The sequence below is a fragment of the Aythya ferina genome, assembly GCF_964211825.1.
Source record: "Aythya ferina genome assembly, chromosome: 21".
Taxonomy (NCBI): Eukaryota; Metazoa; Chordata; class Aves; order Anseriformes; family Anatidae; genus Aythya; species Aythya ferina.
In genome coordinates, this window is record NC_140319.1 from 5,201,579 (window position 1) to 5,229,311 (window position 27,733).

Genomic DNA, 27,733 nt, shown 5'->3' on the forward strand with positions numbered 1-27,733 from the left:
ATTTCTCTCCCTGAAAAGGTGCTTTAAGAAAACCTTGACTTTTAAGAGTTCTTGATTTTGTGCTCAGATTGTTCGTGCCTCAGTTTCCCTGAGACAGGTAACAGAGACAGCAGAATGGATGCTCCTGATCCACCTAAAGTCCAATGAAATACTGCACTGGCATTACCTGAATTACAGAAAACATGGTAAGGAGATTGTTAAAGCAAGCCTGTTGCTTGCTGACTGCGTGAGGGACTTCAAATTTTTATAATTCTTGGACTTTTTTTGTGGTACAAGCTCAGATCAATTTTGTAGAGAGAATCGGAAGATTTGTTCCTGGTGGTGGGCAACAGGCAAAGATTAGCAGGCTGTCCAAGTGCTTTAACATCTCTCTTACGCAATGTTTGCAGGAGATTTGGATCCTTTGGTTTTCTGCTCTTTTTAGTAATGAGCCCGCCCTCCAGTAAATAAATCAGAAAGCCCCCACTGAGCCAGCCTCTAATGAGAGCTGGGGGGAAAATGTGTGAAGCAGCTAACCCGAGGAGAAAGCAAGAGGGCTGATGTATGGATGTGTGTTGCGATGCTGAGTGCATATTCCAAGCCACATATTTTTAGCACTACCACACACTCGTGTACAGTTTTACAAACTTCCCAGAAAAATGGTGATTTCTCTGAGATAATGAAGGGGAGGTACAGAATAGGGCTGAGGGGAGGGAGGAGGGAACGGGCATTGATTTAAATCTGCCTGGCACACAGGCCAGCTCCACTTATCAGTGAGTCTAATAGGAATGTGAAGAGAATAGGCTTGACAGCTCATTAGAATGTGATCCCTCCTCCTTTTTTTTTTCTTTTTTTTTTTTTTCCCCTTTCTTCAAGTTGATGGAAACTCGTTCAGGAAAGAAGTACTTATTTGCTGAGGTAAAGCAAAAGCTGAGGAGGGTTTTGCCAGTTTTCAGCTGGGGAGAGGAGCAGCGAGAAAAATCAGGCGTTATCTACACTAAGAGGTACCTGAAATCTTGCCTAGTGTGAGGGGAGACGAGGATGGAAAAGACAAGTTTCTACATCCTGACAGCTGTTTGCGACATTGGGACTTGCTGCTCATCGTCTCGTTAAAGAAAAGTGAAGATAAACCCAACCAAAGAGGGAGAGAAACTAGTGTTGGGGAAACTTTTCCTGCTCCTAATGGACCTAGGTACATCCACAGTTTTTTATTTCTCCCTGTTTTAACTTCTATGGTATATGAAAAATTGCTCTTCTCCTTAGAAGGCTGAGCTGTGATGCTTTCAGCCTCGTCAGAAGAGCAGTGGCTGTAGCAACCTTGGGCTACAGTTCCGCAGCGTCTTGAAAGGAAAGGATGAGGACTTGTCACTGAGCAAAGGGAGGTATCCTTCAAGGGAGGATGGATGGACCGTATTCAAGCCTGCTTTGAACTGAGCACAACACTTTAAATGACAAGAAAGTGAAATCTGTTGAAGAGGAACAACCTAACAACCCCCCTAATGAGTTTGTGTTGTCAGCTCTGGCCTGAGCAACTGTTGCCCTGAGCAATTTGACTTCTCTGGGTTTCATAGTTGAGTGCATTTTAATCGAGTCTGAAGACTTATTGGGTGGGTGGGTGGGGGGGAATGACACTTCAAGGTGGGTGGCAGGACTTTCCAGAGCCCCTTGTATTTATGTAAGCTTCAAGAGGCTGAATGGACTTACCTCTTTCTTCGAGTGAATCCAGATTTTCAGACAAGTTTATCTGTACCATTTCAATGCCTCCTGCTTGAGCGGAGATCTCTCCAGCCACCAGCACACCCAAGCATGCTGCTCGTTTGACATTGCATAGCCCAGAGGATCATCTTTAATAGTTCTAACCTTTTTATTTTTTTATTTTTTATTTTTTTTTTTTAGAGAGAAGTCTGTGGCGATTCCTATTATTGGTGGTGAAGGTTTTTGAGCTTGGAGAGTGCCCTCCTTGACTTGGCCACTCCCTCTTCAAAATGAAGGGGTGCACCTGGGTATTTGTGGCAACTTTACTTTGTCAGCAGTTTTGCCTCTTCAGAGTTATGGCAGCAAAGAAAGAGAGAAAGATGAAGAAAGAACCTAATCAGTATACAGAGCCCTTCAATGCTACCCTGTCAAATAGTGAAGAACTGCACGGGCATCCCAAGGTAGGTGTTTTTTCTGTTGTCAGTGCTTGGTGCAACTCATTTTTGGCAGTAAGGTGATGCTGGTTCCTTTTTTTCATTGATTGAAGCAGTCTTGCCAAAATATCTTTGATTTTCAAAAATGTTCTCTCTTTTTGCCTTTGCATGATTTATTTCCTAGCTTACTGAAGCAATGACTGGAATACAATTTCCAGTGATAATTTTAGAATATGCATGACTGAAGTTCCAAGCCCTCTGGTAGCTGATTTGCTATGAAAGCATGAGTATTAAAAAAAAAAAAAAAAAAAGGGCTATCTCAGTGCAATAATGATACTGGAATATTAATATATCTCTTGCAAACAAACCTGCTCTCTGGAACATTGTATGAAAACTGGCTTAGGCAAATCCAACAGTTCAAACACCTGAGCATGTCTGAGCTTTCTCACTAGAGAGATTGGTGATTTAAAATTACAGATGAGAAAATATTTGGTCTATTCACATGATCTGTTTAAGATGATTTTGGCTGTTTCAGGAGAGGATTCAGGATGGGGCTAATCGTGCAGAAGTGACAAGTGTAAGGCTGTGTATGATAAATGAATGGCTGCAGCTGACGAATTGCTAGGCTTAGTGAGTGAGTCCTTAAGGGCAGGATCCTTGCAGCTATGTGTTTGGGGGAATCACTCTAGGCTGAAAGATGCGATTTCTAGTCAATCAGATACCTCAGAATCTTTTACGGTCAAAATTTGCATAGAAAGCCTGGGAGTAGGAGAGGAGTTCAGGAAATTAAAAGCAGGTCCTGGGAGTAGGAGCAGGATGAAACAGGAGACTACAGCGCTGAGAAAGGAGGGAGTGTCCCCTATCACACAGCCCTTTTCCACTCTCTCCCACTCGCACAAAAATGTCCCTTGTTTCAAACGGAGGTGACCTCTAAAACACGACTTTGATCACATGCATTAGGGATGGCAGTCACTATAGCAATAGAGGAACAACCTGTCAAAAATTGGGGCATGGCAGAGGGGGCACGTTAGAACAATTGGGCTGACATTCTAAATATCCTCTTCAGTGCTATTGTGAGAGTAATTGGTTAAGGTTGGGCAAGTCTGGGAAAGAGTCCTCTGTATAAAAAAGCTGGCTGCTGCACTTAAAGTGGTCATTAGGGGACTGCAAGCAGCATTTCTGCAGCTTATTTTTGTTTGTTGCAGGGCTTTGTCAGGACAGGTTGTATACACGCTAAATTCTTGAGGTGCTTATATTCAATCACTTTCTTTCACTTTCTCTAGAACTGCTTCGTCCTCCTTGTGCCAGATAGATAGCTGGGACAACTATGTTTCAGCCTCTTTTGGAATTAATTTGTCTTGATGCGAAATGTATTGGACCACAATCAGAATATTTTCTGATTGCAAAAGCAAGCAGAAAGCGGTCCTGGTTTATTCGGAGATAGTCACACATCCATTACTGCTAGAAGAAACGCAGCACCCATTCAGAGGCTAGTGGGCATTCATTAAAACAGTGTTTGAAAGTTGTAGTTTCTGTGTTGAAATATTTTGCTTTAAAATATCCATGGCAAAGGTTTGGCTGCTGCAAGAGCTGGAGAGTTCAGTGAAGGCAGATTCTGCTTAATAAGGATGGGACCAAACCAAATCTTTGATGTAAATGCTCATGAACTCAGCTTGATACACGCTCCAGCGTTTTGCAATACGAACTTCTCTTCTTGGAATCTCTCTAAGGTTGAAGCCCAGGCTCCAGTTAAGCAATGATTTTAAATGTTGTGGCTGACTGCTGTAATCTACACAGCACCTGCCCAAGCTAGGGGGTTCTTTTACATGCTTTATAAATGCAAATAAAGAATTGCCTCTATTTCTGTTGCTGTTCACAGCCAGACATCCCAGCCTGCATTCACGAGGTACCGCAGGGCAAACAGGACCTGGATTTTTAAGGCTGGTCTCTGGGGTTATTCATGCTGAACAAACTGCGAGCTTTGTGTGCATGCCTCTGGACTAGACTCTCAAAATTGAAAACAGCGGGTCTTGGGATCACCAAAAGCTTTAAATGCTAAATTATAAAAATATAGTACTTCTGAAATCAGCATGGTTTTGCCTCTCTATTGGAAGGCTCTATCCAACCACTGTGCATGTTGCTGGTTGAGACAGTTTCTTACAACTGTACCACGTAAGTTCAGCAGTGAGATAAATTGCACCATGTACAGGTATCTTGGTGCAGCTAGGAATAAATATCCATTAGGTACAATGCCTAATTCTGTAATGCGATTAGATCGCTAATGCATCTGTTAAATCTCTGTTAATACCTTGGATTTATCAGGTTACTTTTCAGGTTTTTTAAAAAGGATTCTCTTCTTTTCCCTTTGCTGTGCTGCCTCAAACCCATGTGTTAGTCAATGTCAAGGTAAAGTGACCAGCCCCTCATTTTGGGTTCACAACAACTGGCTGTTGACAGAAAACAGCTTAAATGCCCTTATAAATAAAGTACCAGATGTGAAAGATGACTAGCCAGAAATTAGCGGTTTGTAAATCACCAGTAAATTCCTACCTTATGGTGAGCAGTGACTGACAGACTTTGAAGAGGCAATTGGGCTCTTCAGGTAGTTGTAGTGACGGTGAAATTCAACAGCAGTGTGGAGAACTGCCTTATTTTTCTGCAGTTTTCAAATGTAGCTTTTTTTTTTTTTCCTCTGAAGTGTCTCCTTTCCTGTTAATTGGATGGTGAATAATAAAGTAACAGCAAAGCTTTCCTTGCCTAACCTGCTAAGCTAAAGAGAAGTTGAAAGCTCTGTGGCAGACGGATCTCTGAGCCTTGCTGAGCAGTTCTGCTTAGTAAAAAGATGCCCTGCGCAGGGACGTGGAACAACATCAGTATCTTATTTCATTTCTCTGCACTACATAACAGGAAAGATGGAATTTTTTTTGGCCTTGTACAGTAAAAAATTAAGGCTGTGTTTACCTTGGAAGTCTCTGTGGCCAGCTGGTAGATTTGTCAAAGCAGGAGCAGGGAATGAAATATTACATGAGCGCAGCGATTTTTACTCATACTGTTAAAAAGGTAGGTTTGTTTACCTTCAACTGGACCAAAACATTTTGGAACAGATTTATCTTGGGAATTGTTTTCAAATCGGAGCTGAGAAAGCTCCCCTTTAACAGCGACAGTGGACAACTTGTGATGAAACCTCTGCCTAAAAGAGGGAGACAGAGATCTCAGTTCTGATAAACCTGATACGTCTAAGGAAAATAGTAAAAGTATTTTTAAAAAATCTCCAGTTTTATCTTTGCTGTCAATGAGGTGTGCTTGCAAAGCACATAAGTTTTTTCTCGGAAACCAATGGACTAAGACCATGAGGGATGGATGCAAACGTTTTTTCTAATGTATCTTCTTAATTTGACAGGGAGCGGCTGGGTACCTGCAGCTGCCAGGTTTGTCTTCCCCTTTCCAGGCGTGGGTCTTGTGTTGCAAGAAGATGAGACATTAAATTAACATTTCAGCAGTAGTAGATGGTGCAGTGGGGCTATAAAGCTGACCCTGATCAGGAGTTACTGTTTGATTCCCATCTGGTGTGGTTTTGAAGCGATCACTTGCAGGGTCACAGTGCTCTGTTGCATGCCCAAACTGCATTAAATATTTTTTTAAGCCCCAGCTACCTTGTGGATAGGCTGAATAATGACAGTACATGTGCTGATGCTTTCAGATGGAGAAAAAAATCCGTTTCCTTATTCTCAATAGTTCCTCTTCTTAGGGACTGACAAGTTGTACCCGACTGTAGCTAGGTTCTTGTTTCCAGAAGTTAAATCTCACTATGGAGCTAGCTCAGGTAAGGCTCAGCACAAAGTGTTTTTTTTTCTTGCTTGGTCTATTGTTCTCTTCTGTCTCATTAAATGTCCTCTGAGGACAGCCAGTGTTTTGTGAGCTGCCCAATTTCCATCTAAACTAACTGGCATGGGATTTTATCAGTAGCATTGAAAACTGTCTAGACAATTTTCACACTTGTGGCTTGTTAATATTAATGGCGCTGGGCTAGGCATTGCGGGATGGAGGCTAGTAAGTATTTGCTTTTTTTGGCATCCATGTAGCATACTGACTGTGCGTGAGCAACCTTGCTAACTGGGGTGGCCATCTGGAATATCATTTTTTGGGTGGAATACAGGGAAATCAGCTGTACCCTTCAGCCAGTGCAGTTTTCCATGCCTATAATATTCTCATAGACAAGTTGATGGAGTTCAGATTAGATAAGTGGACTGAAAGCTGGCTGAACTGCATGGCTCGCAGGGTTGTGACGAATGCCATGAAGTCTGGCTGTTAGTGGTATCCTGGTGGTTGATCCTTGGGCCAACGCTGTTTGACATCTTCATTAATGACCTGGATGCTAGGGAAGATTGCACCCTTGGCAAGTGCAAAGCTGGGAGGAGGGGTTGATGGACCAAATGGTTGTGATAGTACCCAGAGGAAGCTTCACAGCACAGGGAAATGGGCCAGGAGGGTTCACAAGGATTTCATGGAATGGAATTAAAAAGTTCTGCACTTGTGGAGTGCAGTACACACCCGTATGCCTTGGGGTCCAGCTGGCTGGAAAGCAACTCTGCAGAAAACCTGGGGGTCCTGGTGGACAACAAGGTGATCATGAACCAGCAACATGCGTCTTCAGCAAAACAGGTCAACAGCCTCCTGGGCTTCATTAGGAAGAGCATTGCCAGCAGATTAAGGAAGGTGGATGTGTCCCTCCGAGGGGAAACCTAAACACTGGGAAGACAACATCTAGAGTAACAGTTGTGGTCCTGGACGTGCTAAAGCGGTGGCAGCCAAGGGCTGTGAAGATGGTGAAAGGATTGCAGCATCCGTTGTATGAGGAGAGGCTCAGAGAGCTGGGAATATTCTGCCTGGAGAAGAGGAGGCTCAAAGTGATCTTATCAATGTGCTATTTACCTAAGTAGGAGGGAATAAAAAAACATGGAGCCAGAGCTCAGTGAAAGGAAAAAAGGCAAAAGGAAATTCCACTTAAATATAGGTGGGGGGAAAAAAAAAAAGACATTTTACTGTGAGGGTGATCAAACACCGGAAAAAGCCACAGAGAGAGGCTGTGAAGTCTCCAGCCTTGGAGATGTGCAAAACCTGATTGCACCTTATCCTGAATAACCTGCTGTGGTTCACCTGCTTGGAGCTTGGGGACTCAAAAAGGCAGCCTGTAGATGTCCCTGCTAACTTCAGCTGTTCTGTGAGCTGCTTGCAGGGGTGGTTCAGTTAAGTGTCAGAAAAGCATGATCCTAATTTGGGGAAAAAAAAAAACTTATTGACTCAGCTGTCCTAATGAAATTTCAGCGATGATTTGAGGTCAATGGGATTTCAATGGAATTTCTGCAAGAAATGATGTAATATTTTTAGTTTCGTTACCCGCTACGTAGGTAAAGGGTCCTTGAAATATTATTTCCTCTGGAAAGCACCACTCTGAGGCACTCCAAAGCATAGGGGAAGAATTCTCAACCCTCTGTACAGGTTCCTTTTACAATATGGTCTTTTCTTGGCAGTCTCCCAGTAAGGTAGTACCTTGGAATGAAGTCCGCTGTCTTGAAATCTGATAAGACCTTGGTTTTCAGGCAGAAAACAAATGATCTTGAGGCTCGTTCTCATTTAAGGCTGCTTAGAAAGTGAATAATTCAAGTATGTTGCTTATGAAGTGAGAGGAAAAGGAAGCTGAGGGTGAGTTCAGTTCTATTAAACTTTTTTATTTTTTATTTTTCTAGAGGCGAATTTAATGAATTTACTTTCAATGCTTTTAAAGTTTTCTCAGGGTAGTAATTCCAAGCAGGTGCCGAGGTTCTCCATCCCCAGGTTGGCCTGTTAGCTCGTGTGATGGGCAACTGCTCTTCTCAAGGCAGATGTCCCAGCAGCAAACAAGAAGTGCCCTGTTCCATGCTGAAGACTCTGTTCAGCCGAGGACGGGAGCTGAAAACTGTCTCTAAGACTGATGGAAGGAAGGTTGGATCTTGAGTGCTAACACCAGAGCTTCTGTCTTTTGGATCAGAGACACGACTTCTGGAGTTGCAGAAGGCTGAAATGATTCTTCTGTCTCTGTCAGATATCTTGGGCTAGGTCTGCCGGGCTTATTAATCTTTCTGAATTATTTCTTTGCGGCCTTTTGCTTCCAGCTGAGAACAGCAGCTGGTTCAATGACGTTGCACAGATTGCATTCCTCTGCAGCGAGATTTCAGTCACAGCCTGAAGTGTGTGGCTACATGTGTAATGGAGAGCATTTGTGGGCCTGACAAGCGTTAAAGCCCTGTGAGAGCACGGGAGAGACTAGGCTGTGATCTGTCTGTAGGAAGAGATGTTTCCTTTCAAAGTACAACAGATACCATCCTTCCCAGCGCCTCTATGGCCCAGGTAAAATAATACTGTATTTGTACATCCTTCATGGAAGTAATGCAGAATTTGGTCTTGTTTCTCTTAGCTGTTTGCGATATTTTTAAGGTTCATTATTGGCATATAGAGTCCTACATCAAATGTGTTTTCATGTGCTAGATGCATCGTGCCATACCCGTTCTGTCGGTGCTCTGAGGGCAGTTTGTGTTTAAACAGAGAGAAGGAGCGTTTTGTGATAGCCATTGAGACAAATGAAGAACAATTTTTCAGTGACCAAACATAGTGGGAATTTAGATAGGAATTCCAGTTGGGATTTGGCTCCGATACCAATCCTAACACTTCAGCTCTAGGGAAAATTCTTGAGAGATCTGTAAAAACCACAAGTGGTCAGGACCTTGGTTTTACATCTCATTAATAACCGAGAGTGTGCATAACCATGAGTTATTAGCAGCTGACACGGGATTTTTTCATGCTTAAAAAAGTGATCTGTCACTTTTTAACCAGTTCCAAATAAAATACACTACTGAAGCAAATCACTTGCTGCTAATTTCATAATGAAGCTGGCAATACTCTTGCTGGTGTAAATCAGGCATAACAGCATAGAGATTTATGGATTAAGATAATTGAAATGCTGAGTCAGGTCCACTTTGTGTCTGGCAACTGCTTAATTATTAAGTAAAGAATTTCTAAATGTAATTCCATCACAGATAAACAACTACATTGACAGTTCTTTGAGAAAACTTTCAGAGCAGCAACTTCGGATGTGAAGACAGGACCAGAATTGTTAGGTGTATGTCCTTGGAGGTGCATCTCTCACTGCAGATGGAAAGGATGCTGTCATCTGACAAAAGTGTAAACTTTCCTTGCTTTCTTTCCATCTTTTTCCACTCTGAAAAAGGGTTAGGTATACTCGAGAACACTTTGAAATGATTTTTGGATGTACAGACTTGCTCAGTCTTGCTCTTTCTTTTATTCACCCAAACTCTGAAACTACGTTAGTCCATTTTGCTTTGGTTTTTAGCAGAGATGCAGACTGGATCCCAGTATCCTTGAATTTTAGGAAAGTTCAGATACAGTTCAGAAATTTCTCAGGATCCAATCTCTGCTTCTTGACTGTAGATCTCTCCTAGTAGTTTCTTCCATGCTGGCTGAATCTTAGCCAGAGGCTGTGTGTGTTTCTGGGCAGTGCACGCTGTTCTGGGAGTTAAAGCCAGAAAGAACCACAGGTTCTGCTTGTGTACAGCAGCCTAAATTACAGCTCAGCTCATCTTTTATCATGAGAGAGGGAGGAGAGAGGGGGTGAAGCTCACGTTGGTGTCATATGCTGGTTCCAAAGTGCTAGGTGCTGTTGTGTTCGGATTCCAAAGCAACGTTAAGAGACCTGATTGAAAGTTCATTAAAAATTGCTGGCAGGGCTTCTGTTGTTCTTGGAGGCACCGTTTCGAGCGGTAAGGACTGAGCCTGATTCCAGCATAGTTAACATGAGAATTCCTCCTGACTCCTGCAAGTTAGCTTTGCTCTGTAAACAGCACCCCAGGAGGGACAAGTCCCCTTTGCTGGGATTCCAAGGCTGTTCTCAGTCCTGACTGATACCTGAGTTGGCTGCAAGGTCTCTCTGGCTGCTGGAGGCTGCCGCTGCCAAGAAAAATAGAGGCTTGCATGCTTATTGCTGGGATTGCTCATGCATGCCATAGTAATTAAATAATAATACCACAAGGATGGAACATTCATTTTAACTGTCAATCATCCTTGCGCTGGAGAAATTGGGGAGTGCCATGGCTGTCTTCTAGAGGGATTTGTAATTTAAGCAGGCCACTGAAGAGGTGTTGTTTTTTTGTTTGTTTTTTCTTTTTTCTTTTTTCTTTTTCTTCTTTTTTTAAACTCCAGGAGTCTTTCTTTCTCATTTATTTTTCTGGGATGTGTCATCTGGCTTTCTTTTTCTCCCTGACAAGATGTCTGCACTGGGCTGTTTCTTCACAGCTGGAACCCCAGAAGGGCTGAGGACATCTGTTTGTCTTCACAATTAATGGTCAGACTCTGCCCATGACTGCTGGCTTCTGTTCCCAGCTGGCATGTTTCCCCATTTGCTCTGGACAGGGGGTTTCTGCCTGTCTTGCAGCCTGGTGGGATATTTGAATAGCCTTATATCCATCGGCAGCAAATGCTGCGTCCTGGTTCCTAAGACTCTGCTCTTGCTTTGTTCTGGAGATTGTACTTCTGAGTTCCTGCCACACGAGCTAGCTCTTCTTGGAGAACAAACTGATTTTATTTTCCTTTTCTCTGTGACCCAGCTGTTGTTTTGCTGACTCCTGTTAGAGCACTGGGAGAATACTCCGTCCTTGGGTGTTTCCATTAACAAGTTACTTCCTTCTCTTTTGTGAAATGCACAGCAGCTTTACCACAGACCTGGCAGTCCCAGTCACTGGGGGGGAAAAATGCATCTGCTTCCTTTGGGCAAACAGCACAGGTAGGCTTTTACCTGCTTATATATTTATGAGCTTTTTAAACTTGAGTGCTCATAAACCCAGTCCCCTGTAGGTGTGAATTCACCTGTGTGGTGATGCTGCACGCGTGTGCTTTCAGATGCTGTGAGGAAGAAAAAATTGGTAACATCTATCAGAAACCTGTAGATTTCTGTGAACCTCTGGTAAATATAAATCATCTTAGTCATAGAAATAAATTTGTAGCTCCTGTGCTGTTCTAATGATATTTCAAGGTTTGTGAACACTTGTCTTGAGGTTTGCGTGTTGGGAAAGATGGAGAGGTTTGCATCAAAGGACCTTCTCAGCCTATCTTTGCTCAACTGCAGATTTTTTCAAAGCATAAGGAGGAAATCAATCTGTGATAAAATAATCATGTTTTAGAGAGGTGTGACTAACTTTAGAATAACTGGGATTTTCCATGGTGCTCCATTTCCGTGAATTTCCAATGGGCTTTTGGAAAGTTACTGGAACAGTGAAAAGTCCGGTGTGCTGTAAGTAAACATGACAGATAATTTAGCTAAAACAACTTTATGGAATGCCTTGACAAAACATGATCAGCACCTGATTATAAATGTGGTTATAAACATAAAAAGTCTGTTGAAGACTAATTTGGGTACAGAAATAATGAACTAGATTGGTGTCAGTGATTTGTTGTGCCCTTGTTTGAGATGCACACTAAATTTGAACACGTTGGGGAGTGTTTAACCATAACTCTGATTGATTTCAGTCAAATGTGTGATCAATACAGCAAAATGATTTGGGTCACCCTTGCTTTGGCTTAGCAAACAAATGCCAACTATTCTCGTTGGCAGCCATCTATTTGTAGGGTGGATAACTGGACTTCCCACACGGAGCAATTCAATAGGAATAGATATCTCTGTGGGTCACATCTGAGCAGTAAATCACCCAAGATTATCTGAATAGAGAAGACAGAGTTGGGTTCCTAGAGTTTCTGAGATGTTTAACAAACACCCCTGCTCAGCTCGCAATGCATCTGTGGCTCCTGTGGAGCTGTTCACACTCTGCTGCTTTGTAAATGATCTGGTGACCCAAGCTGTTTGGAATAAATAGTTGTGATCACATCAGCTCCGAATCCACGGACAAGTGCCTTGTACTATGCTCATGTGCCTGGCTGTGTGCCAGAGAGAGCTTTCCAGGCTCTGCATCAGCTCAGGAGCACCAACATTCCTCATGAGCTCCAGCTGGAGCTCCAGCAGGCTTCTGAGGTTTCATTTCATATTTATTCTGCATAGATTTTTCATAGCAGATCATACAGACCGGGCTCTCTTCTCTTCAAAATGGACTTGCCCTGGTATTTCTAGCCAAAATTTGCAGTCCTCTATCCGATCCCTGTTGCTTTTGAGGAGAGGTCACTGTTACTGTTAGGGCCACTGAGTGTAGAGCTGTGGCAAAACTGTGTCTGCTGCTGTGAGATTAGCAGGAGCTTAATACCCAGGGGCAAACAAATACTTTGGGATCTGAAGAGTATGCTCTTGACTGATTTTCCTTCTATGCTTTTTCCACATCCATCTTGTTTTCTTCCTCCTGAACGGTGATAGATCAATAGCGATTGATTTAAACTTGTGGTCTAGAAATCATTTCATATTGTTATTCAACCCACCACCGCCTTGTGTTGCTTTCCTGCTGGAAAGTTACAATTTTCTTCTCTGTCTTTTTCATTAATGGGTATGAAAACCTAAGCATGATTCATGAAACTTTGTGAGGACTTGTGCTTTTATCCTCACTGTGATGGACATCTGAGAGGCTGATATGCCGACAGCCTGGAACCCCGTAGTCAATGGTTAATTGGTCTTGACAAGAACTTGGCAGGTATTGGTAAGCAATGATTTCTGGTGCCTTTTTAATTTAGAGTTCATTCCAAGCCCAAAGGGAAAACAACAGGTATAGCTGTTTGATTATTTACTCCTGGTCCTGTATGAGAGCTGAGTACTGGGAACTAGGGAGCCCAGTAGTAAGTGGACCCGAATTCCTAACAACAGAGCCTCTTTTCTGTCCAAACTTTGTTCAGAAGAGATCCAGAACTGTCATGTCTAAACTTCTCTAAATGATTTCTGTGATTCTGATACAATTTCAGACCATAGGAAGGGGCGAGATAGATAAATTTGCAAATTCACATCTACTTTGTTGTCAGACATGGGTTTTATTTTTATTGTGAAATGGTTTTTTTTATTGTGAAATGGTTTTGTTTTGCTTTTTCCCGTGTGCACATTTGTCATTCTACCAGCCTTTGATTTGAAAGCTACGGAGCACTTCAAGGTTTCCTGTACATTTTAATCTCCCTTTATCTCTCAATAGATCCAACTGATAAATATCAGATGCCAGCGGTGAACAATCTCTGGCATATGTGCAAGTTTTCTGTGGCACGTATTAGGACTGGCAGAGCACTGAGTCTTGGTAGTTTGAGAAAGGTCCTCAAGGCACGCTGGCTCCCAGCTCTTGGCTTTCTGATCCCTTCAGTAAAGGGAGCTGGGACACCTGCAGGAGGTCACGTATTAAGTTACGAGAAAGGATTTTGATTTTTTTTTTTTTGTGATGCTCCTGTAAATGAGCATGGATCCAAAGTGTCATGGATTTGGATAATATCTGATTGAATTGCGTGCTACAGAAGTGGGATAAAACGGAATTTTACAGTGGACCCTAAACCTTCAATGTCCTCCCAGATGCAGTGTGTTTGGATCAAGGATTTGGTTCAGGTAGCAGATGGCTGGTCTGGAAACTTTCTGTTCTCTGAGTTCACAGTGGCCAAAGAGATGCAACGTCATCAGTGTTTGCTCTTGTTTCTCTTCAGATCCTAGAATCTCCAGACCCACGAATCACAGATCCACGGCGGACCTGGATCTCCTTTGTTCACCGCCCAGATGATGGCAACACCTCTAAAAGGAGATGCAAAGGGAAAGACAAGAAATTAGTAGGTTATTTCTAGATTGACATCAACTAACAAATGTGCACTATGGCTTCCCTTCGCACTCTGTTACACAAGGTGTTTTGTATGTTCCAGCTTTTGCTTTCCCAACCCGGCATGCTGTGTTTTCAGTTGTTTGTGTTAAATTTTCCAAAGTATTTTGGAGAAGCTTGGGACAATAAGCGTGTATGCTTTGTAAGATAAGTGTCTGTGAATTCCATTGTCAGCACTCATTTTTGTTTATACCAACTGTTTCTTGGGCTGAGACTTACTTGTTGTTTTTTCTGCTCAGTAGAAAGAAAATTAACATTTTTCTTCTACAACTAGATGAAGCACAAGCAGCTTAAAAGATGCATTAATCAAGGCATGGAAAAATCATTTATTGCAAATCAGTGAATTGATCACCTGCTGGGTGATCATGTGTGCACTTTTCATCTGCTGCTTAGAAAACACAGAATGTTTTTTATGACTTTCTTTTACTTCTCAGTAGCTGACAGCCTGCTTCCATGCAGGTTTGCTGCAGTTTGGTTGATGAAGCAGGAGCTCCCAGAGAACAATACACATTTAAACAGCATTGATAACACCATTTCATGTTCCTGCTACCAGCTTAAAGCTCTAATGTGTGTAGCTAACCTTTCCAGGTGTTTCGAATTAACCATTTCATTTTTTTCAGAGCTCTGCTGTCACACCAAACATGTATGTGATCGTTATGTCTGAGCAATATATGTTCATGTAAAATGTGGTCAGATGGCTGTTTGAGTTAGCAGAATAAGGCAGCAGCTTAAGTTACTTTGCTGCTTCTTTATCTTCTTTTATCAAACACAGTCTTGTGCCTGCTGTGCTTCGCACTGTTTATATGTGCTTGAAGAACCAGTTAGTGTTTACCTGAGCAAAGTTTATCCTCCCTCATAAATACGTGAGTAAATTCCCAGTGCTGGAATTCTCTGCTGGCTCGAGAGCCGGTTTAAGATTTACTGCATCAGGCTTGGAGTTGAACTGATATCAGAGGGGGTTGCTCACGTGGCTGGCAGCCTTGTAGAGCTGGCTCGTGGCTGGGAGAATTTTCAGTCTGCCAGTGCAATTGCCTGGTTCTAATTCTTGTGTTTTTCTTTGGTTACTTCCTTAGCGTGGCCTTGTTGGGCCCCCAGGACCTCCTGGCCCTCAGGGACCTCCAGGAGCACCTGGTGCTGAAGTCACCCGGGAAGTCCTTCTGCAGGAGTTTAAGGAGATATTAAAAGGTAAAGAATGTGAGAGCTTTGAGCTTCTGTGATCAATTCCTTTCAGTAAGCACCATGGCAAATAAGAAACTGGCTTTGCAATGTTTACCCTAAAGCATTTCCCTACCTGATAATCAGAAGTTTGAAGAAGTGTTTCCTTCGTGCTGGTTAGTTCAAGTTGAAGAATTGAGTGTAGAGAAATCTAATCACACAGCTGACGGTTTCATAGACCAAGTGCTTAAACTAAGCCTTTTTTCCTCTATTTTTTTTTTTGTCCTCAGAAGCCATTGAGCGCCGGGCATCCCTTGCTATTTCAGCCCATCCTAGCCAGCTGCCTCCACTCCTGCTCTCCTTGGAGGAAGTTTCACCCCACAGACGTGTGGAGGAGGCGTTCCATTGCAAGCTAAAAGGACAAGTCGTCGTAGATAAGAAGACCCTGGTAGAACTTCAGAACTTCCAATCGGTGAGAAGGGATTAGAGACTGAACCTGTGCAGCTCCACAACAGCCACAGTGCGTGGATCAGCCGTAGTTCCCCCAGTCTGCAAAGCTGCTAGGTGGCTCTGTAGCTAAAGGTGTTTCCTGAAGGGGAAGGCTGATCCCAGAAGCTCATCTCAGGACTGGATACTGTGAATATTGCACTACCTTTTTATGTAATTGACATAAATTGGACCTTATTCAGTGATTTCAGTCCTAAAGCTCAGCTGCAGTAGGATGGACAGTTAGCTATGAGTTGTCTTCTTCCTTGCCAGAGGAAAAGAGGCAGACTTTCTTTCTGTCTTGCATCCCAGCTGAGTCTCATGACAGTTCTTACTGAAGTTCTAACAGGTCTGTGCAAGAGAGGGCTGTCTCACAGGTCTAAACAGCCAATTTCTATTTCAGTTAATGAGAAAGACCTGTCCACATTTGACATTCATCTGAAGGATGTATTCCTTTTTTTCAATGCAAACCCTGTTTTATTCCAGAGTAATCTTTGGATGTAGAAAAATGTCAGAAGGAGGCAGCAATCATCGATTATAGATCTGTAAGCCCAAGGGCAATCATTTGTTAGATGAGTCAGTCTTGATGCTAAAATTCTTTAGATATTGTCTTATAGAAGACAATAAATGTTACCTATATAATTTTATTATAGTCATATTTAAATTACAAGCATGCTGTCGTGGGATGCTGTAAGTCATTATGAGCAAGCTCTTGAATTTGATGATGTTAAACCTTCTGCTAACCATTTTTGAACCAGTTGCAAACAGGACCTGAATGTGAAGTATAAATGCTAGTCAAAGTAATAGCTAAAAACTGTCTGTGCAGTAAGGTGCTGAGCTTTCATCCCATCTAGATGAAGTCCCATCTCTGCAGAATCCTGTCCAGCAGATCTTTTTCTATGGAGTACTTTTGCTGCTAGGACTTCACAGCTGCAGGACTAGAGGCAGTGGTTATGTTCTGGATAGGGTGCTTTCCTGGATCTTTCCCAGATACACTTGTGGAAGCCTGGTTTGACAGCACTGTGGGTACTGGCACAGAGGCAAGATTGTACTTGAAGTGTAGGCAGGGCTAGAGAGATCTGCTGCCTCATTAATTAGGAGGGAAAATGTGAATAAAGACATCTCAGCAATCAGCGCGTAGGCTGATGCTTCCCATGCTTTGTTATCGTATGCCTAGCTTGTTTCTAATTGCTTCTGGCCCTGAAGCTGATGTGGGAGGGCTGGCAGGCCTCTGGATGCCAGCCTTTCATTTCAGCTTTGGGACAAGAAGTGTCTGGTTTTAGCTTGTGTTCTGATATAGGGGAATTTAACAGGGAGGGAGACGGTGGTTGCTCCTGCAAAGATGAAAACATTGTCTTTAGACAGTCTAAGGGAGAGAGAGAATTCCCCTCCCTCCACCCTGTCAGTTTAATGATGCAAAGGAGCCAGCGGTTTGATACTTCCCAGTGAGATGATAGGGAATGAATATAATTCCTGGCTTTGGAACTTATCCAAAACATTTTGAGATACATGGAAATGAACATGGGCTCAGAAAGGGACTGGTACTCCTTTGTCATTTGAATGCGGTGTCTCCGTCACTCTGACCTTGAGTATTCAGAGAGCATGTAATGTTTTTCTCATCTTCCCATGCTAAATTTCCTCCACGAGTGTTCATCCCCTCTCTTCTTTGTCTTCCAATGTCCTTGGTATTTGGAATTAAACATGTAGTACTCCCTCTATCACACCTCTGTTTCCCGTATCTCAGACTTTGGAGTTTCTGACAAATTACCTCCTTTTCAAAGAAAGAAAATGGCAAGAACTGAAGTAACTATAGCCTCTGACAGGCTATGGAAGTGGGATTAATGTGAGGCTCAGGAATATCACTAGAGATGGATCATTCAAGGTTAAGGTGGCCCATGTGTTCATGCTGGAAGATCTCAGGAGGAGTCCTGGTGTCTCTAGTGCCTTGAGATCAAGTTAAATGTCTGCCTTTAGTAGCTGAACTTCATTACTGCTTTGGGAGATCCTACATGCATTATTGTTGCTGTACAGGCTTGGGTTATCCATTATTTAATAACAGATAAGTCAGTGCATTGCTTTCCACAGTCTTTATCACTGAAGAGCTAAGCTGGCAGTTCACATCTCAGTTCTCTGCACATGGTTCCTACTTTCCACCAGGAAGGAAGCTGTGGAGTGGATGGGGGAGGCATGGGGATAAAAGATGGACTGGGGAAGAGAAGGTGGTCTTGGTTTGTAGAAAATGGACACCGACTTGTTTGCTTTAAGTCTGATTATTGAAATAACTGGCGTACAAGTAGTTTCTCAGATGTAAATCCCTGCAGTGTTGGAAGCAGCTGGGTGAGCATGCTGCTGTGAGACAGTAAATGCAACAGGGAACTCTAATTGGCATGAGGTTTAATGGAATATTTTTGCCCAGAGAAACCTCTCCCTTCTCAGAACCAACCCTTTGCATTGTCTATTTCTATGAGTAAAAGAATAACAAAGCCACAGAAGGCATGAAGAAACAGGAATGCTTTATCAGTGATAATTTACTGGTGCCTAAAATTGCCTTCCATGCCCATCCAGTGGTTTTGGAATTAGGTTGCTGATTCTGCTAATAGCTGTAACAAGAAAGGAATGAATTAACAATGCAGAACAGTTTTGCACATATGAGGCTTGGATCTGCACTTCCAGTGATGTAAATTAAAAATAGCATTACTGAAAGTGATTGCACAGTGATGGCATAAGAGTGGAATCAATCTCATTCCACAGTCTTTGCTGCTAGGTTAGCTGTTAGGTCCTCTCTCACGTAGAAGAAACTTAGTTCCTTTTTGTGTTTAGGTGTATCTGTTCACAGGCACACATCAGTGCACACTGATAAATGTAGATACGTTTGTAAAACATTTCCAGTTAGGTTCTGTGGAATTTAAGTCTAGGTCTGGATCTTGATAAATAGGGACTGGGAATTACCCTGTGAGCCTTGCTTGGGATTTTGCAGGTTAGTCGTTTCCTTCTACCATGCAGTAACTCTACGCAGGCACCACATGACCCAAAGGTTTGCAGCCTTTTACTTTCTTTCAGAGAGAAAGCAGCTAAGCAGTTCTTTTTCTTTTCTCATTTTATTTTTATTTTATTTTATTTTTTAAATATAATAGCACCTGTGGCAACATCGCTATGAGTTCCAGCTCTTCCTTTCAGACCTCTCTCTCTATCTAGCATTGGAAAGTACTCAAATTTTGGCTTATTGAGTTCTGTTGAGATTGCCCTGTTAGGCACTCATGCATGTATTAGGGATACAGCAGAGTGTGTGTCGCACAAAGGCAGGTTTGAGCTGCTCTTCCGTCCCTCAGGACCAATGCAGGACAAATCTCTCAGAACAGCATCCATGGGAATGCGTTTACACTGCACAGAATGCCCTTGCGGTGGAAGCAGAGTCTGACTAATGTGCTTTCTTGGCCCATTGAAGCCACTCTTGCTTCTCCCCAGCTCTAGCCAAATTCATATCAGACAGGCCAAAACTAACAATAAACATTTCTTGCAGAGTTTATTTTAGTCTAAGTCAGATAATCTGCTGTGAGTTTGACTTAAGACTGCTCCCTTGCCATAAGGAGAATCTGCATGCTGTTTCCCTAGGTTTTTTGCCTAATCGGTGGAATCCAAGGCTGGAAGAGAATGAAACTAAATATGGAATCTGTAAGAATATGAACAGTTGTTCTTTCATAGTATCAGAGCTGTCTGACTCCTACCTGAAGTGGCTGGAGAGCCATGATTATTTCCTCTGTACCTGTACTTGGGGACTTGCTCAATGTCTGCTCTTATTTTACAGCCTCTGGCCAAAGGAGCTTTTCTCCGGGGGACAGGATTAAATCTGTCAACGGGACGTTTCACAGCACCCGTGTCTGGGATCTACCAGTTCTCAGCCAACGTCCATATCGGTGAGTGCTGTCCACGGAAGCCTTCCCTGTACTGCTTGAGAAATGCAGGAGGGAGTCCTGGAGAACTCAATCTCTGGTGGGTCTTGTTTGATTTGAAGCATATGCAATAGCAGCCCTTTGCAGTGAGCTCTGCCTTTGGTACACCATGGCCCAAAACCCCAATCTTGGGTGATTTCACAGCAGGCTGCTCCATGCAAACCAAACCAGTCAACACTCCTTAGGGAGGGTGAGCTTAGGCACCAAATATATTTATGTGCAGAGTGTGTGGCTTCCAAAGAAGACATTGGATAAAATAAGTGTGATGATATAGAACTGAATCAAGACATTTTTGACTCTAGCTTGTCGCCAATACAATTGTTTGTTTAATCATTTGGTGATGAAGCACCTAGAAGGGTGCTTTCCTAGGAAGCCGCAATATTACTGGAATCTATTTCAACCCAAACACTAGGAAGTAATTTTCTGCTGTGTTCCAAAAGTGTTTATCTTTGTTTCTCTGCCTTCCCCAGATCATAGTGAGTTAAAGAGTAAAGTCCAGCTCCGAGCCAGAGATAATGTCCGAGTGTTGATCTGCATCGAATCTCTCTGCCACCGATACACGTGAGTTACTGCAATGCTGTCTGGGCAATTATTTTTCTCATATGGGCTGATGTTTCAACCAGCTGTGGAAATCAGGTTTACCAACAGTGAATTTTATACCAAAAATGCTTGTAGAACTTTTCTGAAAAGATGGATTCCTTGTAGCCCTTAGGCTTTGTGTGTTTGTTTTTTTTTTTTTCCCCGTTTTTTAACTTTTCAGTGGATGGTGTCAGGTACTCTAAATAGCAGAATAAATATTACATATGTTGAGAGAATTGTGAACGGAGCGGGCTGAAACTGGATGTAGCTAAAGGTGCTGAGTGCTCAGCTATCATCATAAACACACGGAGTGAGAGAAACGCTTTAATTTTGTGCCGGAGGTTGTTAGCTCAGTTTTACAATTTCACCTGCCTCCCGAATGGAATGCACACCATCTCGCTAACGCTGTCACGGGAGTGTTGGGGTGATGAGAAAAAAGAGTAGGTGGAAAATAGAGGGGAAAAGTGAGAGGCAGAAAGAGCAGGGCTTGCCTAAAGGTCTCTCATACCTTCTTGCAGCCCCTAGCTGCCTTGTGGAGCTTGCTTAGACGACCAAGATTAATTTTCCTCTGCTGGGATTCATTAGTTAAATCTCTGCTAAACAAGTCTTTTGTTGAGGCCATGGCAACGTTGAGTGCTGCTCTTCATGCAAAGGGCCATGCCATAAGCATGCTGTTGGCTGCTGTTTGCTGGCTTTATCATCCTTTCAGCTGTAGCACATAGGTGCCCTGTGTCTCAGAAGGCCAGCTTGCTGAGGATGATGAGCTTGGCGTGCTCGGCTTGGAGGAAGGCAGCTGGTGAGCCCCTGGGCTGGGCTGAAATGCACCCAGCAGAGGGCAGTGCTGCTTGGGTAGTGGTCACTGCCTGGATCTGTGGCTGGATCTTTGTCACTGGAGGAAAATTTGCCTCTACAGGGCTTGCAGAAGATCTGCCCTGCCTGCAGCTCCTGCAGTGCAGCTGTAGCAACAGCCTTGCAATAGCACCACTGAAATATGTCCATAAAATGACTACACAGGTGCAGCTTAAAACCCACAAAACCATAAATTTGCTGCAGGGCTGGCTACTTCAGCCCTCACCTTCCCCGTTCCATGACTCAGAGCGCTGCAAATAGGACTGACCTCTCCACAGGCATTTCAATTTAGAGGCTTTACTGGGGGATGAATTTGACACGAAGCCTCATACAATAAATACCAGCTCTCTTAGGTTTCTTTGGCCTGTGGAAAAGACTCGACTGGCGTCAGAGTAGCCATTAGTAGCTAGGGTAACAAGGAGCTGCGTGCCCATTGACCTGATGGGAAGTCAAGGAGCTTGTTGACTGGAGCACCTGGCACCTATTCAGCCTTGTAGACTGTTTTATAACAGTCTTTTATGATTGCAGCACTTAGCTGAGGCAGTGACGGACCGGTTGCAGTCTTGCACTTGTGAGGAGTCCTTTAGATCTTGTTAAGAATGGACATGGGCTTGATCTTGACATCTGGAATGTCTGTTGGCACTGAGTGATTTGGGGAGACTCCAGGCTTTTATTCTCTGGGGTGGAACAGGTAGGAACAATAGGGCAGAATGATACTGCCCTTTTTGCCCGTAGCTCTCACAAATCCTCACTTACAAAATCATACAGAAAATCTAAATTCCATTTTCAAGTGTCACAAATGCTCCTGATTTCTCTGTGGTTTTAGAGTTAGAACAAGCAAAGTGAGGTAACTGAAAGTAATGACCTGAATATGGGTAAAATTTGATTGTCATTCTTTAGCCATCTGTGGGGAATGTGCTAATGGAAAAGGCTCTCCTTATATGTTCATCCAAAAATTATTTTTAGAATAATTCTTAGCTATATCTAACTACTTACAAATACAAATCTGATTTACAGAGCCTATGAGGCTGTTGCATCTTGGCTTGGAACTTGTTTGTTTCAAAGCACTGCTGTTTTAGAGCCTGGAACACTTAGGAAATCATTGTCACTCTGTGCCCTTTCAAGAGGGTAAGACAGATAAATCACTTTGAAAAATAAACGAAGGTGCCAGTGGTGAGTTTTAATGATTCCACAAATTCCCAACTGATTTAATTAAGGCATCTGAGAAAGAACAAAGTGTGTTTTTCTTTTTTTGTCTGTAAGGCTCATTTCTGTTTGCAAGGACAGTGTCCCTCTGTGTCTCTTTCTCCCCTCTGTTGTCCATCCAGTCAACCAGTAACATTACTTAAGAATGGATGTCAGCCTCTGATTGCAACATGACTTTAGTCTTGTTTACTTGTTCTGGTAAATGCAGGCACGAGATTACCTAACAGGAAGCTTCTGTGTGGATCGTGGAAGCTACCAGGACTTTCACATTGCAGGTCTTTTAGTTGAAAGCTCCTAGCAAGGTCTTTGGGTACCATCTGGGATGTGTGAACAACCTCTTTGTCACATACAGCCTAAGCAGGTTTATTGGGATGTTTTTGGGATTAACTTGCCACGTGAAGAATTTTATAGCTACATTCTCCAAAGAGCAACAACAATAAAAACTTTTTTTTTCTTAGTCAGAACTGACCCAGCTGTTAATGGTTTAGATAAAGTTCTCTGAAGTCTGACTCAGTTTTCATCAGTTGCCCAGGCTTGCGATTTACTGTCAGTTGTCCTGCAAAGCTGTCCTGAGCTGAGTGAGCTGGACAGCAGTGGGAATAAAGCGGGACCAGCACTGGCTCTAAGGGAGACATCTCTCCCTCCTACGGTGGGTGAGAGTGTGACTGGTCTGTGGGATGGAAGGAGGATGGGTGGAGGGATGGGAACCTGTCTGGACAGACACTGCTGGCACAGGCTGAGCTGCTACCCGTACTTGTGGAATTTCCTGGGGATGTCTACGTACACAGTCATTCATTTTAGGGAGCTGAAAGAGCCCTGAGGGCTTTCGGCTGAGAGAGATGGAAACTGAGAGGCACGGAGACAGTTGGAGTAGAAGAGATTAATGGTGGGAAGTTCCCACCCAAGTTAGGCTTTTGGCAGGATATGACACACAGACTGAGCTCTTCAATCAAGGTGGTGCCAAGTGGCTTGCTCTCTCAGGGCCAAATTGCCCCTACTTTTTGTGCACATTATTTCCTTGCAAGGGGGCTGGAAACAGCACGTTTGCACTTGCTAGGTTTCGTCACCACCCCTTCATGGAAAAAAGGGAGGGAGGGGGGTTGGTTTGCGTGGAAAAACAACTGGATCTGCTAGCACTGGCTAGGCAGATTTTGGAAAAGCCAGCCAGGCATGGAGCTCTGAGCTTTCATATTGCTTTGGAACTGAGCTTACATGGGTGGTTCTGATTGATGCTGTCTCAGGCAACTCCTTCCACCCAAAGTCCTGTAAGGAGTAGTTCTCCAGAAACTGAGGATGCCAGAGTGGCTGTCCTACGTGTTACTGCTGCAAGGAATAAGATGGGAACAACGTTATGATATTAGAAAAGAACCATGATGGAGGGGTGATCTGGAGCTCTCCCTCAAACTTAAATTGAATCAGAGTTATATTTTTAGCTTGTGTGTGATCCCTGATCTAAATGGCTTCCCAAAAATAGCTTTCAGCTGTAGAGTACGTTTTTTTTCTTGCAAAGGCTGTCTGCATATATTGTTGTGGTGAAATAGGCCTTTCACACCTTGAAGATGAGCTGTTGTATATAGCTAGCTCTTTGCAGAATAACAAGAGTATAAACTGTTGTGGTGTTAGACAGGCTGTGGGATAACTGGCATGTAGATGGGTCTAAAGGACATGTTCAGCTTCTGTTCCAGGGTGAGAGTTAGAGACCACAGGGTCTTGAGAGAGGCCCCATTGAGAGGAGGTGGCTCCCTCTTTCTGCCTGCAGCTGAATTTTGCATCCACAACCCTGTGTGCTCTGTGGGACTTCCTTAAGTTACTGCAGTGAGGACGAGGTTCTGCTGTTCTTCTTCCAAGGCTGATTTCTGCTAGAACCAAGGCCACCAGTTTAGTACAGATGGACACTGGCACACCAGGTCCTATTTCTCAGGAGGCCATGAGACCGTTGCTGTTCCACATACAGCTGTGTTGTAACTGCCTCAGGTGCTTAACCTGTTTATTTTTCTTTTGCTACTGTTTAGGTCTTTGGAAGTCATTGCTGGTTTGGAAAGTAACAGCAAAATCTTCACGGTCTACGTGCATGGCTTACTGCAGCTGCAGGTAAGTCTTTGCAGACTGGGAGGCACAGTTACAGTTTGCTGGGCACGATGTGGAGTTATTCACTGGCAAGGCTGAATTCTCACCAGGAGGTGGGAAAGCTATTAACCTTCTTTTTAAGGTTAATGAAGTTATAGTCACCCCAGGTATGTCATTTAGAGAATCTTTGACAGGAACAGGAGCAAAGAACAGATGTTGCGCATTCTGATCTTAAGCCACGGAGGTAGCCTTCTCTCTGAGAAATGTCTTAATGAAAACAAGAGTTTTTCTTTCTTAAATCTCCTCCTGTATGTCAAGATGGCAGTTGTATTTCCCATTTTGTAGAAGGGAATCTGAAGTGCAGATGGTCACGTCTGTGATCACTGAAGAAGACACTGGTGCAGTAAGGATCTAGTTAAGTAACGAGCCTAAAACAGTTTCCCTGCAGCAGGTTTCTTCCAAGTCAAAACCTTAGTGCTGCAGTGAAGATGTTGGGCCAGATCCTGTTCCCATGAGCCACAGAAAACAGCAGGAAACTCCTAGGCTTAGTTCATGGCACCAAAATGCTTTTCTCCTTTTACACTGGGATGAAATGTCAGATTTTCCTTCTTATTCTCTCTGCAGGCTGGCCAGTACACCTCCATATTTGTGGACAACAGTGCTGGAGCTCCCATCACCATTCAGAATGGATCAGATTTCATGGGCATGCTAATGGGCGCATAACATCGTCTGCAGCACTGGGTCAGGGAAGGATACAAACGAGAGCCTTACAGTATATATTTGACTGAAGAAACCTTTACTTAGACTCTTGAAGACTGCTTCATATAACTGTTGGCAACTTTAAACGAGCAAAGAGCCTTTCCTTTTGCAGATACTTCAGCTTGCTTTCAGAGGCTACTGCTTTTCAAGGTCCACAGCAGTTCATTCATCATAAAAAAAAATACACTTTTATAATTCAGAAACAAACTGTAAAATTTAATTTGTGCTTCACCAGACGCTCACTGAACAATACACTGAGATATGGCATTTGTTACATTATAAATTTATTTCACTCAATAACACTTGTAATCAGCACGTCTTTGGGATTGATTGAGGGGTGTTTAAGTTGGTAAATGAAGGATTGAGGGGGGAGTAAAATAGTGACTAAATTCAGTGTGCTGTGGAGGAAGGAGACAAGAATTTGTCAACAAAACTGTTTTTCATCCAGTTGTAAATGGTATAGGCCCTCTCATGTCCAAACTTAGATATATTTGACAAGTAGCAAGTTGAATTCTCAATGCCTGCTCCAGAGATGGGAATCCAAAGTCTGAACTGTTTAATTGTGGTTCTCTCTACCTAGGTATTTCTTTGATGTTACTGATGAAGCCAAATACCTCGCTGCCTGCGCAGTTTTGTTTTTAAGAAAAAGTGAGGCCGATGGCACCAGTTCTAGCATGAACTCCCTCATTCATGTTCTTATGTTTTAGTAAGATATATATTTGGCTTTGGACTGCATCACATACGCAGCATCTTCTCAGATGCCATATATTCATTTTCAAATGTATCAAATGCATTACGACAGTTGTCCAAAGGCTGGCACAGACAGCGAGGACAGCAGCCTCGAATCAGATATGTCACCTGCTTGGTGCTTTTTTGACTGTGGTGAAATAAAGAAAACACAGGACAAGGCTTACTTCCATCAGATGGCATGGGTAAAATGGAGTCTGAGTTCTGCTTGTTTGTTGGAAGTGCTGTCAAAGACTGTCCAAAAGCCAACCTGCAGGCAGTGAATATGTTCTGGATTTTCACAAATCTGTTTGCAAATGTAAGCATGTGAGATTGAGCCCCCAAAGCTGCTTTGAAAATAGCCCCAGGCTATAAACTCATTTTAACAAAGTGAATGGGTGTTGTCATTTCAGTGGGTTAGCATGCTAACCTAAAAAATTGTGATTAAAAAAAAAAAAACACTACTCATTTAATGTACCTCTATAGCTTTCCCCTTCAACAGAGTCAACAGAGACTTGGCCCTTTTATTGGTGCAACTTAACTGAGGAAATATTTGTATAGCAGCATCATAAATAATGTTAGCAAGGCCCCAAATGGAGTCCAGATACTGTTTTTTGAGCACTGGCAGTGAAAGGAAGATACCAGTTGTATAATGTTACAGTTTATGATCAATTTCAACATCTTCATGCAATGAAAACAAAGACTGCTGGGGACAGAAAGTATGAATAAATGTCATCTGTTGCTGGGTCTGTTGTTCAGGCTGATCAATATACGATGTTTCTACAAGCTCCAGGAACACTGCTGTTGAGGTTGGTAGCAAAGATGTCTTATTTCAAGAGCTGTGGGAAAATCTGCCTTAAAATAGATACGTCTGAGGCTCTTTATCTCCATTCTAAATACCTGAAGATTGATCTTAAAAGGAGGACTAAATGGTATTTTTCATTCACTAAGAATGTATTAAAATACCTAATGGAAGAGTAAGGAGAGAGTATGTGGAACAATCCATTAGTGCTGTTTCAGATATACACAGATAAATTCCTCTTTTTAGTCAATAAAACACAATTGCTCTAACTGGACATGTGAATCAGATACTAACTCTTGCTGTACAATACATGCGAGCAATTCCTGTGGATTTTTTTTTAGTACACTGTTGTGTACCGGTTATTTCCCTGGCATAGGGGAATCCACAGCTATTGAAAGACAGCAAATTGCCACAGTAGTGATTTTTGGAGCTGCACAAAGTGTATAACCCACATGCATATCGCTGAACCATATCAACAAAGACAGGTTGTTTGCACTGGGTTTTGATGGAGTAGGCGTAGTCAGGGCAAATGGCCTATATCCCAGCATGTATTACTATCCTGTACTTCCTACGGCGTGAATATTTGTAATAAATCGGGCTGTTACTTGCATGACTTGCAGCGACATAATCACCAAGTGTTGTGACGTTCAATGTATGTTGTTATACCTATGGGTTTTTTTTGAGAAAAGTCTCACTGTTCTTGGTAAATCAGAGTTAAAATATTTATTTTGTTGTAGAACTAAAAAATGTTTATCAGAACTCGTTTTGGGATTTGTGACTCTTCTTTTTCCCTGTTTGTTGTGTTCTACTCCTGTGAATTGTTCTGCCTTTATGTATGTATGGAGTGCTTCCCTGGCAGGTGGTTCCCCAATGTGCCAGAAGCTAAGTGTATAGTCACAGTGCCCTGAGGAACACACTGACTAAGCAGTGATGGCTTAAATCCCCCCTGGCAGAAGGAGTAATTTGCTTGTGGTCACTGTCAGGGACAGAAGCAAACCTCCAGCTCTGGTCTCTCTTCATGTTCTCCTCCAGCTCTGGTCTCAATCCATGTTCTGCAAGCCATGTTGCTTTTTTTCATTTATCCAGTAGAGACTGTTTGGGTCAGACTCAGTCTCATTCGTAGCCTAGGGGAAAAGACAAATTAGCAGAGGAAAACCAACACTTGAGTTTTTCCTGAGTCCGCTGCCACCAGTGGGAAACTTGTGAGTTTTCATTTTCATC

At 42.9% G+C, this 27,733-nt stretch overlaps 1 protein-coding gene across 2 annotated transcripts; it reads left to right on the top strand.

Annotated features, from left to right (window-relative positions):
• C1QTNF12 (C1q and TNF related 12) lies at positions 1-27,271 on the top strand. 2 transcript variants are annotated; one of them, XM_084494797.1, is made up of 10 exons: positions 1-185; positions 856-1,171; positions 1,876-2,135; positions 13,767-13,886; positions 15,007-15,118; positions 15,379-15,560; positions 19,380-19,488; positions 19,995-20,085; positions 24,171-24,249; positions 24,850-27,271. In XM_084494797.1, exons 3-10 carry the CDS (start codon positions 1,965-1,967, stop codon positions 24,946-24,948), a joined length of 963 nt encoding a protein of 320 aa, XP_084350923.1. In that variant the 5' UTR covers positions 1-185; positions 856-1,171; positions 1,876-1,964; the 3' UTR covers positions 24,949-27,271. The 2 variants fall into 2 exon arrangements, with proteins under 2 accessions (XP_084350923.1, XP_084350924.1); XM_084494798.1 differs by lacking the exons at positions 1-185; positions 856-1,171 and adding an exon at positions 1,227-1,549.
• The last annotated feature ends 462 nt before the right edge of the window (positions 27,272-27,733 follow it).